Here is a 13,661-nt window from a genome sequence, read left to right on the forward strand (position 1 = left end):
GTTACAGAGGTAAACAACGAGTTTAGAATGCAGTAGGTTTTATGGGATGAACATACTATAGGTTTGTGTGTTATAACGTGATTGGCTAAGAAAGCTTACGCTGTAGCAGGGGTCTGTAAGACAAAATATTTAAGGATTGGGTCAAAAACATAAATGTCGTTCTGGCAGTTTTATTGGTCAATAACTCCTTAAAAGTCTTGTAACTAAGAGTCTTGGGGCCTTCTGAACAATGCTGTAATGATGTGGGCCAAATTCACCCTTCCTGCCTGTGTAGAAGATAAAAAAAAATAAACTGCATCATCAAAAACAACTCAGAGGTCCCATCTCAAATTCCTTCCAAAGTTCCCCCCAAGTGAATGATCACAGTCACTCAGATGTATCTGAGTCTGCCTTATGAATAACTCAGGTTATTAGCAGATACATCTTCCAGAGGGAAGAGTATTTTCTGCTTTGTGAGTTGGCCCTGGGTGCAGCTGTGCCAGCAGGACCGGTGCCTCCTGCTGCCCATCAGGAGCTGCTCCCTGGGCTCTGGAGGAGGGAGCACCTTCTAGTCCCTTGGCTCAGGGCTTCTTGGCAGCCTGCCTGCTTTTCCCAGCCAAAATGTCAGGGGAAATCTGGTAGAAAAGACCATTAGAAGCAGTTCAGCTTGTCCATTAGAAGCAGCTTAGCTTGTCCATCTGAAGGAGGCAGTAACTTCTTCTGAGGAAAGATAAGGCTGTGAAGGGCTTATAATTATTTTACCCAGTATTATCTTCATCCAAGACAGGGCATGGGAAGCATAATCAGTCTAATATTGATAATACAGACTTGTCTGTAAGCTAAATGACCTACAGTCCCACAGAGAATGCAATTCAGAGTACCTTTTCAAGAACTAAGCTTAGATTATTCTTCTAACTCACGATAACTCTTCTAACTCATAGTATTGAGCTACCAAATTCTAACAGTGTGGTTGTAATTTCTAGGGAAATTGATTTCAAAGTCAAATTATTGATTGAAATTTTGTATTCATTTACCTTAAAAATAAGTTTTCTCAACATCTGTACTCAAATTTTTTTGTGAATTTTCATTGGTTTCTGTGCAAATTGTTACACAGCTACAGAATCCAATTACATTGCAACTTGACCCTGAAGTGTATTATAATCTGTTTTTTAACATCACCTATTAACTGGAAGCAAACATTTAGTCCTTTCAAAGTATTTTTAACCTTTAGAATCCATACACTAAGTGCAGTAAGAAAATTACCACAGAGCCAGTACATGCATTAAATATCAGAGGTTAAACTAAAGATACAGAGAAAACAAATGAAGCAGTGATTCCTAAATTAGAACTGCATCATCTTATAAGAAGTCATTGTTTATGCCAATATCTCCAGGTGTCAGCTGAATTATTAATGCAAAATCAGTCTTTCACAATAGCAGCATCTGGCAGATACTTTCCCTGCTTCTAAGGAGACGGAGTTCATGCAAGTGATGTCAGTGAGGAAGCTTTTCTTATTTTTCTTCTGAATCTGTTTGGTCATTTATTAACTATAATTAAAACAGGATGATTTTCTAGAGCTGACATCTTTTAAGGCCCGTGAGGATCTCTGTCACAGCACCCTGTGTAAGAGGAGGTGAGTGCTGCTCCCGTGGGAGATGTGCTCAGTTATTCCAGGGTTTGCAGGAGAAGCCTCGTAGCCATTACCAGCACAGGACCTCTGGAGTGCTGTATTCCTCATTCCTACTAAGTAAAAATTGATTTTAAAAACCAAAATGTATTAGAAAACTAAGGAAAGTTGATAGATCTATAAGATTATTAAATACATGTAGGACTTACTTCAGTGGGAACTTGGTAATTTTAAAAAGAATTCCAAAATGCTGGGTTTCTCCAATCATAATATTAGAAACATGTGCAGGTTTAATTGGATTTTAAATGTTCATGTATTATGGAGATTAAGACAACAATAATTACTGCATTGTTTACCTCTATCGGAGAAATTTTTTAAAGATGTTTTCTCTTTAAAAGTAAATTATATAATAATAACTTATAGTTATTATTATATTATATATATATATTTTATATATATATAAAAATATATATAAATATTATACAATATTTCTGCATCCAGAAATCTCGGGAATGGAATCACCCACAACATTTAGAGCCATGACAGGATTTTATCAGCAGCTTGTTCTTGTAACTCTTACATGTATTAAAATAATTGTTGGACCATAAGTAGAAGTTAAGACCCTAGATATATTTCATGTCAAATAGCAGAATGTTGCCTTTCCTTCTTACAGTATATTAAAAAAACCTTCTCCTAACACAATGAGAAAATATGTACTAAAGAAGATACAGAAAAAACCCTCTTTTTTATAAATAGAGCTAAATATTTAATTTTCCTATAAAATTGAAGTCCTGAATTTATTATAGAAAAAAAAAAAAAGTGCTTATTTTTACATCTTTTATTCTTAACAAATCAGTGCAGGAATGTAGTATTTGTATCAGGAGAAAAATGGGGATTAAATTAGAGTGGGTATATTGAACTGACATGTCTTAAAGTATCTGAGCATTTAAAATGCCCAGCCCTGAGGTAATATTGAGATATAATAACAAATTTTCTGACTGAAACACTGTATAGGTGTTTATAGGGCCTTTCAAGGGATTTTCCTGTCACTGTTGTATGTTCAGTAGAAAAACTCCTTGTTAAACACTATTCCCATCCTCCCCCCCCCCCTTTATTTAACTGGTCTATGTGGACATATAAATGTAAGGAGCTTCAAATAGTCATAGTAAAAGTTCCCATCAGTACTGCAAAAACCCCATGGGATAACTGACAGCCTAAGAGAGAAACTGCTAAGAGATTAGAGAGAAAATATGGAACAGAAAAATGAGTGGTGGGAATGCAAAAGACAAGGCAGGGTAGATTGCAGAACAAAAGGTCTACTACAGGTTTGATGTGGAGCTAAACAAAGCACAGTGGGACTTATTTCAAATGTGAAATTCAATCAGCAGTTTCTTTTTCAATTGCAAGCTGTACTTATTTCCACTGCAATTAGGAATTTTCAGTTAATGCTGTGTTTAGTCTGAAAATAAAATCACGAGTCATAAACTTACTTGAAGAGTAAATTTTAAATTAACACATGAAATTTCTCCAAGCTCTATTTCATCAAGATTTTTAGACTCTTTCATTTTATATGGCTATCAAGTATAAATATCAGTAACTAATGCTAAATTTTTTGCCATGAATATTAAACTTCATGCTTAAATTTTTCCACCAGGCTCTTTATGATAATGTTAAAGAGAAGCTGCTGTGAAGAACCAGCAACTTCACGGTGCTGTACACTGATAATCTTGTATAGTTTTCTTAAATAAAGATCAGCTCCTGACTCATTTTGGAGACATTCACTGAATCAGACCCACAGCCTAATGAGGGCAAAAATTTAAGGAATGGCATGGTTTTTACTGTTTTAAAATAATAATTATGGGGTTTTTTTTATACTCTAATATTTTTGGTCATATGTTGAAAAGGAAAAAGTATGTGTAGACTAGTAAGTACTTGAGAAATTGGCTGTTTCAGAAGTGGTAGGTGGAATCTCATTTGCAGCGTTGTCTGTGTATTTGTCTGCTTTGAGGGATTCTGAGCAGTAGCCAGAAATCCAATGTGAAACCTTTCAGTTTAAGTTTAAATTCCAGCCACATCCAGGAGTAGCATCTTTACCTGTGAAGTTATGTGGTGACTCAAGAATTATCATAGAAGATTGATATTCAGTTAGATTTCCTGGAAGAATCATGGAGTCATTTATACAGAGTATGATGCTGTTTATTACACAGTTCACTCTCTCTGCTCTGAAATGCTTTTGCAGCATAGACAATACATGTATTTATTTAGCCAAAAAATATTCTAGGACAAAATGTTAGAAGGATTTTTATGACACTTGAAATTTTTTTTCAGCATTCATGGGAGAATTGTTTTGCTGTCATTTCATTTTATTATTTCTTACATACCTGTTTGTATTATCCTCAATGTCCACTTTTTTTCCTTTTTTTTTAAATTTTATTTTTTAGATTCATAACCAATACCCGACAGAGTTTGAGTTCAATCAATATTATCTGAAGTTTCTGGCTTTTCATCACATATCAAATCGATTTAAAACATTTCTTCTGGATTCAGATTATGAGAGACTAGAACATGGTATGTGTGATCTTTGTGTCTTGCCTGCTGCTTTTGTAGTTGTTGATATTTTTCTCCTCAATATTTGGTCTACAAAAATTTGCCTGGGTTAAGATGGTCCAGTAGCTGTGTGGTGACCACATAAGGAATTTCCACGTAATGAAATGACATTTCAGGTGTAGAAAGGAAAATGGAGGTGAAGAACATGTAGTATTTTCTGCTTCAGTGATTCCTGAGCCATGCCTCTGGTGGCCCTGAGATAAAGTAGAAGAAATTAGTGCCATGCCTAATTGGCATAATTTGCTAAGTTTTCAGCAATTTTTCCAGGTAGCTCCGTTTTCCATACTAAATACCTTCTTTTAACAGAAACAAAGTCTCTGTGAGTCCATCAGAGAGGGCATAAAGTTTCAAGAAAGAAAAGCCTTTCCATGAATTCCCTCCCACTTCTTCCTCTTGCATTATCTTCAGTGTTTCTCCTTTTATATTTTCTGTTTTACTCCATCTGTCATGTGCAACCTGACTGGTTCCAAGGCCTTTGCTGCCCTCAGAGCCATCTTTCTGAGGCTACAATAACCCAGCTGAGGCTGTTCTTGGGATTTGTCCACAAAAACATCTCCAAATTTCTCTGCTTTGTGGGCTGCTTCTCATGGCATATGATCAGTTGTAATGCTTTCTCAAAAGCTGTTGTAGCTGTGGGGCAGATTAGACTTGAGCAACCATTTTATTAAAAAAAAAAAGTTAATATCTATTATTTATCTTCCTTATTTATTTCCTCTTGCAATGGCATTTGATAGTAGAGTTTGCTATGCTTTCAATCTGTGAAATTCCTTTAGGCTGTGCTTTAGCATTTGTTGAGCATTATCACAAAGCCATCTTTGTGCTGCTCTCCTTTTCCCCAGGGACGTTGTTTGAAGATAAAGGAGACAAACATGCCAAGAAAGGAATTTGTATTTGGGAATGTATTGAAAAGATGCACAAAAGGAGCCCTATTTTCTTCAATTACCTCTATGCCCCTGCTGAAACCGAGGTATGATTTTTCTTGAAATACAGGTGTTTTGTTATTCTGAGTGATTCTATGAGTACATTTTGATATCTTAATTGTTCTGAGCTGAGTTGAGTATTTGGTGGACAAAATTGACCCTACGTGCTTGATTGGAGCAGTATCTGAAAGACATGGAAATGTAATTTAAAGGGCCAAATTCTGGAGCATCTATTCATGCATCCTGGTGAACTAAATGAGGTTCCCTGCTTGATTTCATTAAATTATATTAATTATTATTAAAATTGTCTTTAAAGGGGAACTGAGTTTAGAGTCATAATGGGATGCATTTCATAACAATCTTATTGAATCACATTATCTCTGTCTTGTATGAAAATGTCTATCCCCTAGACTGGGCTATGTCTTGAATAATTGTAGAAAATTCACAGTACACCCACCATTGTAGAATTCAATTTAGAATAATCTGGAAAATACAGGTATTGTGTTGTATATCTTAAATTGAAAGGCTTCCTTCATGTCATTATAATAACACTTTGTTTCAAATAGGCACTGAAGCCAAATGTAAATATGTCCAGCCTCAAAAAGTGGGATTATTACGTAGAAGAGATTTTGGCTACAGGTCCTTCCTATGATTGGACCATGGTACCTGCAAAATGCAACGTTTCAGAAGAAAATGACCAAGCAGATGGTTCAGTCTCTCAGACTAAGAGGAAAATAGTGTGGCCATGTTATGATGATGTAAAAAAAATACAGCCTGATGCCATCACCAGCCTTCTGAATGTGAGTACTTGTGGTGCACAGAGCACTGAGTTCTCTTATGCTCATGAAATTCATATTTACTTTTTATTGAAGTTCTTGCCTTACAGATGTACTGTTATTAAAAGGATCATGATAGATGTCAAAACATGCCTTTAGTAAGACTGACTGGTTGATCTGGAGATGTGGTGTTGGTTCTGGGAATCAATCAGACTTCCTGCAAAGCTGATGTTGTTCTGAATGCACACTTCCCTGGGAGTGTGCTTTAATTATAGTCAGCAGGGACTTGTGGATTCATTTTTTCACTGTCTGTTTTAAAGAATAAATAAAATTTTAGGTTGCCTTTTGTAGGAAATGCAGGAGCAGCTATTTTCATTTGGACAAATGGTGAATCTTGCTTTCTTGACTACTTTCTCCTCATTTTAAAGTAGTTGTGTGGTAAAATAACGACCCAGATTCTTGGACAGATCAGAAAATAGAATCTAACACTTGTTGATTTTAACAATTGTGAAGCAGATAAACAAACATAAACTGAACATCTTGGCCCAAATTTCTCAAAAAAGCTTGCAATGATTGTTCTTAGTTTATTCATGTTTACTAGAAGCAAACTGATAAATTTAGATTCTTCAGAATGTTTTGGTACTTGAAATGGATGCTTGATTTTGGCTTTTTCTTGTTTAGGTTCACTTGGGCTGCTTGGGTTTTGTGCTTCATTAGAAGATGAAAAATGATCCCGTTATCATCATTGTTGTAGTTATTTAGAGTGATTTAACATCTGTCTTCTCTTAAAGACAAAGATGCTTGTTGATGATAATTAATTAACAGCCTAACATTTGGTTATCATCATAATTGATGGTGCAGGAAAATGACAAGGGCACTCTTCACTTCCATTCTTTTGAGCCCCTTGCATGTCCAGATACACATCCCTGTGTGCAGTGTTTTATTTTGAAAACTCTTTGCAAGCTTTACGTTAAATTAAAGCTGGGATTATGGAGCTTACTATTGCAATGCTTGGAAAATCAGGATATGCTCTAGGCCCCCAATTCTCCTGAATCAAAGATGATTTTTAGCAAGTCTTAATGCAGGAAGCTTCTGAATGGATGTGAGTCCTTGATAGAGAGTTAGCTTTATTCTGGCACATTCCTCAAATTCCTTTTGGTCTGCTCCTTCCAATCCTGATTGATCAAACACAGGAACAATGCCCAGTTCAAAAAATAATAAATAAAAAGAATCTCATCTAAACCCCCGCCCCTTGACTCAAAATAAGACAGTCAGAACTTCTCAGAGCCTCTAACTTCCCAGAGGGAAAGGAAGAGCAGCCTCTCAGCAGGGGACATTTTGGGGATTGTTCAGCAAAGCACAGAGAGTTTTGTATCAGGTAACCAGAGGCCAGAAGCACTTCAGGAACACAACAATGTTCTCCTGCATTTCTTCCCGGGGTAGGTGCCAGACCATCCATGTCCACAGCTGTGAGAAACTGCCATGTGACAGGGAAATTAGCCATATTATAGGCTAAAGATATGTGGGTCAGGTTTTACAGAGTTTAAATGTTATTTGTGAATTAGATTATAGTAATAAAAGATAGCAATGGAGAGAACATTTGGAAAACTTTGGAGAGGTTGTATAAAGGTTACAAAAATACTCTTCTAAGTTTAAAAAACAAAGTGAACGTTCTTGTAAAACTAGTTGTTAATTTAGAGCTATTGCTGATATAGGAGAAAGACCTCTTTTAATCATAAATCCACTGAGAATGTGTTGGTATCCGAAAAATGTTTCAACTGAGACCATATTTAGCATCATAAATTACTGGGGAAGATTGAGTCTAGCTTAGTTTACAATGATAAGCCCAAATTTGTTTGTTCTAAAGATATTTTTCGATTGAAAACTAGATAGTGCACTTCAGGATGTAAAGCTGAAACAGAGAAGTTATTGAGTGCCTTAATTCAGAATTTTCAGGGTAGAATGTGATGCTCTTCTTTTAAGAGTGGGTCAGATCCTGGTATTTGTAAGAATTGTGAGAATTGAACCTGTGTGTGTGCATTCACCGACATATTGTGGGTGCAAAGGAGGAGATCAGCCTCCAGAGCTCTGGAGCTGCTGCAGATGTAACTCCTGTTTCTACCATTCAGATATTCCAAAGCATGTTATGCATCAGATCTTCTGGAAGGCACAGTAATGCTAACTGCTGGTTAGTAATTGCAGGAAATGGATCATCTCATAATTGAATTTGTTATAACCTTTCTTTTAGATAGATAGATAGATAGATAGATAGATAGATAGATAGATAGATAGATAGATAGATAGATAGATAGACAGACAGACTTCTGCTCCTGTAAGCCTGGACAACAGCAGATAAACCAGAGAGATCAATTTAAGGATTTTTTTTTTTCTTTCAAGGAAAAGCATCCACTCAGAATCCATTCCACACATGGAAAGGAAAAAAAAAACTCTGCTGCTTTCCATAAAATTTAAAACTGAAGAGGCAAGAGTAAATCTTAGTGATTTATTGCCATGTATGTTTTTTTACATGGGGTCTATTAAAGGAGAATTTAGTCCTAACTTTTCAAGTTATATACAGGAGATTGTTGAAAGATTTTTGTGAAAGTTTTTCATTTTAGGTTCTGGAAGCACTACTCACTATGGAGCCAAAAAAAAAAGGAATGTGACCCAGTTGCTAAGTAACAAGTTTCAGTTACTTCCAGATTCTGCAGAGAAGGACTCATACTCAGAAGTCAAGACTAGGGCAGAAAGAGAATGATCAGATTAAACTGATTAACTTATAGCAATGAAGAGCTTATATCCTTTTGCAGCAATTTGGAAAGGATTTTACTTTGAAAAGTGTCTGGAAAACTGATTCAGTTTTATGCCTCCAGAAGTGTTTTCCATTCAGCACTTTCAATGACAAATAAGTAATCTAGAGAAGTCATTAGTCTGGCTTGTGTTCATCATTCCTTGTTTTTTTATCTACCTGAAGATACTTCAGACAAAAGTATTCTGGTTTTATTTCTTAGCAGAAGGAGAGCATATGTGACTTTCAGTTACCTTCGTTATTTCAAGCTTCTCATTTGATTCTTGCTGTTAAGCCACATTTCTTACATTTAGTTTCACTTTGGAGTTTTATAATTTATCTTCAGCAAGGAAAAGTTTGTAGAAATATTTTGTTCCTGTTACATTGTCAAATGCTGGCTTTTTATTTTCACCTAAGAGTTCAGAATTTAGTTCAGAAGTTCATTTCCTGATCAAAGTGTTTTCTTACTTTAAAAGTATAACAATTTTCTGTCTTTCAATAAGTAGCAATTTCTTGAAAAAAAATTTCAATCAAAAGACCAATAGGGATTGGACAATATTATGAAATCTACTTTAATTATTAATTATGGTAGAAGTAGAGACTTACTTTCTCTACTTTGAAAATAAATGTCTTAGATGTTTAATTGACTTCTATATAGCATGAGAAACCTATGTCCTCTGGCAATTTTTTATTCCATCATTAATTCTTAGTTGAATTTGCAAAATTGAGATTTTAATTTTATTAAATTACTAAGAAGATTTTCTTAACAATATAGTTGTTGAAAGTAAAAAGGGAGAAAGGAAGCATGGCAAGGAATATGGACCACACTTCAAGTCTTGATAAGTGTATCAATGAGTGTTCCCAAGTAAACATAAACTCATAAAATTGCCTCTTTTTACTTAACTTTGCACTGTCTTATTAACAGGAAATAACCCTAACTGGAGGTTATCAACATAGGTCATATTCCCAAGTTCCACAACAAGAACATGTTGTTACAGTTTGGCATCCAGATTGAATAAATCTTTCTGTTTCATTTCCTACTTTTATTGCAGCTTTGTATCACATTTTATAAACCAGGGTAAATGTTAGCATTGGCAGTGTACAATGTTGGTGGCCCAGCACAGAATTTGTTCTTTGTAAATATTTTCATAAAATACAGCCTGTCCTTATCAGTGTTGGGTTTCTGTTATGGCAGTGGGTGTTGAATTTTGTGTGTTCAGGAGGACTGGGGGACAATTGAAAGCCTGGTGGCTCCTCCAACCTGGGACATGCAGGAAGAACAAAATGTGGCTGATGCTGTCCTTGGGTGCCTTTGACTCTTGATTCTGATGGATCTCAGTTTGTAGCTGGTGGGACAGAGGGGTTTGAACTTCACTGGGTGAAAACACTGACTAGAGAATGGTTGTATAAAAATGATTGCCAGGGAGTGATCTGTTAGAAATGTTTATTCTTAAGGAGCTCCTTGTTACTCGTTTCAGGAAATTGAGAGGTTGGAAAGTAAATTAAATCAGAGCCCAGAGAGGTGGCAGCTTTTGTGGGAAAGGGTCAAAATGAATCTCAAGGATGACACCAGACAAGACAATGTAAGTAAAAAAGAGCTTGTCCAATAGAATAATTCCATTCCTGCTATGTAGGCTACCTGAGGCACTGACAAGACCACTGTATTTTTTGGAGTAAAATACTGCTTTTGAAAAACTGAGTATGTTGTTCTAACCCATGATACTGGCTTTTTATTTCTTCATGTTGAAAAATGTACTTTTACTTGTGCTGTTTATCTAGTTGAGTTTCTGAAGTAGTTTAAGGCCTACAGATAAAATGAGCAATTTACTAATACACAAATGTATGATTTTATACGTTTAAAAGATTCTTGAAATACTAAAAAAACTCAGTTCCTGAAAGTAGCCAAAAGGATATCACAGATTCTCAGAGATACATAAAGACATTTCCATGGCTAAATGGATTTATAATTTCTAAGTAGAGATAAGAAATATTCATGCTTGTGTTTCCAATTCCTGTCTGTGGTAACAAGAAGAGCTGAGAGTATAGAGACTTTCTAAGTCAAAGGCTGCCTCTTTGCTCTCTGTGTGCACCAGGAGTAATGCTAGATACTGCTTTTGGGGAGCTTGCCCTCTGAACTCTGCACACTGAGTTACCAGTTCAAGACTGTACCTGTAGAGTGTTGTCATTTAGATTAGGACCGAATACAGGATCCCTCTTGTTATTGATATTCTACTAAAATGACATGGATCTATAAAGTTGCTCTTGGAAGCCACAATTTTTCCTTTCCCTCCTTCCTTCCCTTTGAAATCAGGGAAATTTATCCAAATGTCTGTTCAGTTTTAGATGCTTCTGAGAAAGCAAGGCCAACACTGTTCAGTATTTTGTCACTGGAATATATGAAGCTTTTCTGAAATACTGATTTCTCACACCTTGTGAACCTTTCTGCCTAAGAAATGCAGGGAATTCCATCCTTCTGGCTTCTTCTCTGAGGCAGCACTGACTTGTATTAGGAAGATTTTTTTTGGCCAGTAGTTGCTAACTTTCATGTTGTACCATGTATTTATTATCAGTACAGCACTGAGACCATCTTACAATGCAAGACACATTACAGTACCTTTTTTTCTTCTATTTCCCTCTTTTTCAGCTCCGGAGACATCCCTCTGGCTCCTCAGGGATGATGTCACCTAATCTGCATTCCTATCAAAAGAGGTCTTTGTTGGAAATACCTGACAGTGGGCTGGGTGAGGAGCAGAGTTCAGGCATTTCTCCCTCTAATGGAGTAGACAGAAGAACAACCACGCTGTACAATCATTTCACATCAAAGAATGATGAAAATAGGTAAACTGAATAACCAGACAGTAGTTAGTAATAATAATTAGCTAGTGTATCTGAATATCACTGAATAATCAGACAGTATTTAGTAATGTTTTATTAGATTGGTAAAAGTCTCTGCCTTAGGAAGCAATGAAACTTTCATGTGCACGGAATGTTTTCTGGCTGCCTTATTCCTGCTTTTTGGATTTGATTACATTTAGTTGTCTCAATGGGTGGGCCTCTATCTCCTACCAGCATCCTTCACCCTTCCCTTTCATTAGATGCACAAGTAAATTGTAGTTGTACATTTAATGCATCCAAAGTACTAAAACTGTGTGTCACAGCTACCAGTAGCTAAACTATTGGTTTAAGTCTTGCTAGTTTTCCTGCAGGAAAATAAGTGTTTCAGATGTATGTAGTAAGTTTTGAATATGTGTCATTTTGGGGCTTTTATTTCTCAGCAATATCCATATTATGGGATCCCATGCCACTGTGTTTTCTGTCCCTCTCAGATCTTTTGAAGGTACGCTGTACAAAAGAGGAGCTTTGCTAAAAGGTTGGAAACCTCGCTGGTTTGTGCTGGATGTGACAAAACACCAGGTAAAACCTTTTTAGATAATGGACATTTTTTATTATTTTGTTGCTCCTTTTTTATTGACTGAGTCTGTATAGATTGGTCTTACAAAGATTAGTAATGATGATTTTCAATTGTGATGTGTGCTATATCATTCATGATCTGTCAAGGTTTCTCATGTGTATCTTGTAGCTGATACAGAATTCTGAGTGGACAGAGGGGTTTTAGTATTTTGCCTTTTATTTTTTAGAAAGAAACATATAGGAGTATTTTATTAAAGTATATGAATGTGTTTTAAAAATATATAGGAATATTTTAGATTAGTCAGAGTAATGTAAATTTAGTGGCAAAATTATTCATAAGTGTTCTACCTAATCATTGTACTAGAAGGAGTACCAAAAATAGACATCTGTTGGTCTAAACTTTTTATCCAATTTACAGTGTGTGCCAGAATTCTGCAATAGAAATTTATGGTCTTGTTACTTCAAATAATATTGGGTCATCAGACATAAAATATTCTGAGCCAAATATTCCACCATAATTCCTCAGACTCATGTATGCTTTTGTTTAAAAAACAATTTAATTTACTGTAGTCCATACGCTTTAAAATATATAATATAGATAAAGACAGGCATCTCTTGAAATGCTAATTGAGTACTTCAAGATCAGTGTGGTAAATACCAACAAAAGTGCTGTTTGTAATTATTCTTCCTAATATATCCTATATATCTTATATATAGGAGAAAAGGTTCATTTTTCAGAAGAAAAAGATACTCTTGCATTTTTTGTATAACCAAATAAGCTTCTGACTATGATAAATGCAGGAGTAATACAGGTCAATCCTACTTGGAATTCTGTTGTTTGACTTTTGCTGTGAAAGTTTCTGTTGCTATTTTGCATTGGCTTATGGGAATTTGTTGGGGTTTTGTTGTGGGGGCTGTTTTGGAACTTGTTTGCATGTTGGAACTCAGTTTACAGAGTGATTAATACCCATATCAAAGTATAGTTGCAAGGAGGGGAAAAAAAGCACAGACTTTGTTCAACCTCTATGTGCAGTATAGGAAAATGTGAGCTTTCTGTGTGGTTTATAATTACCTAAAATTACACTGAAATTTCTGCTGATCACTTTAAATTCTCGAAATACAGAGAACAAGTGTTTATCAATGCCTCAGTGAAGTAAAGCTTTTGTGTTAGTTTTATGTAATGACCAGTGAAGAAATGGCTCTGCTTTCCTGCCTCAGTGCCCTCTTGCCCAAAGCAATCCATGACTATTTGCAATCCATGAAAAAATACTCTTCCCTCAGCTCCTACTAATCTTTGTGCCTCCCACCTTTAGCAGTCAATGCCCCCAGGGCTGTGTCCAGGAAAAGGGAATTGATCTGAAAGGTACATCTAAAAGCATGTCTGGGTTTTCTTCTCTCGTGTTCCAGCTGCGATACTATGACTCTGGTGAGGATACGAGCTGTAAGGGACACATAGACCTTGCAGAAGTGGAAACTGTGATTCCTGCTTCTCCAACCATTGGAGCTCCAAAACATGCCAGTGAAAAGGCATTTTTTGATGTAAGTAAATCTGG

General features: G+C 35.9%; 1 protein-coding gene across 6 annotated transcripts in view; it reads left to right on the top strand.

The window, feature by feature from the left end:
• SBF2 (SET binding factor 2) overlaps positions 1–13,661 on the top strand; it is a 230,887-nt gene that overhangs the window by 214,393 nt on the left and 2,833 nt on the right. For all 6 annotated transcript variants that reach the window (XM_030273779.4, XM_030273781.4, XM_030273784.4 and 3 more), the window contains 7 exons: positions 4,048–4,174; positions 5,053–5,180; positions 5,700–5,933; positions 10,176–10,280; positions 11,342–11,535; positions 12,024–12,111; positions 13,516–13,647. In XM_030273779.4, the coding sequence (XP_030129639.4) occupies positions 4,048–4,174; positions 5,053–5,180; positions 5,700–5,933; positions 10,176–10,280; positions 11,342–11,535; positions 12,024–12,111; positions 13,516–13,647 (1,008 nt within the window). The remainder of the gene's footprint in view (positions 1–4,047; positions 4,175–5,052; positions 5,181–5,699; positions 5,934–10,175; positions 10,281–11,341; positions 11,536–12,023; positions 12,112–13,515; positions 13,648–13,661) is intronic.

The sequence above is a fragment of the Taeniopygia guttata genome, chromosome 5 (assembly GCF_048771995.1).
Source record: "Taeniopygia guttata chromosome 5, bTaeGut7.mat, whole genome shotgun sequence".
Lineage (NCBI taxonomy): Eukaryota > Metazoa > Chordata > Aves > Passeriformes > Estrildidae > Taeniopygia > Taeniopygia guttata.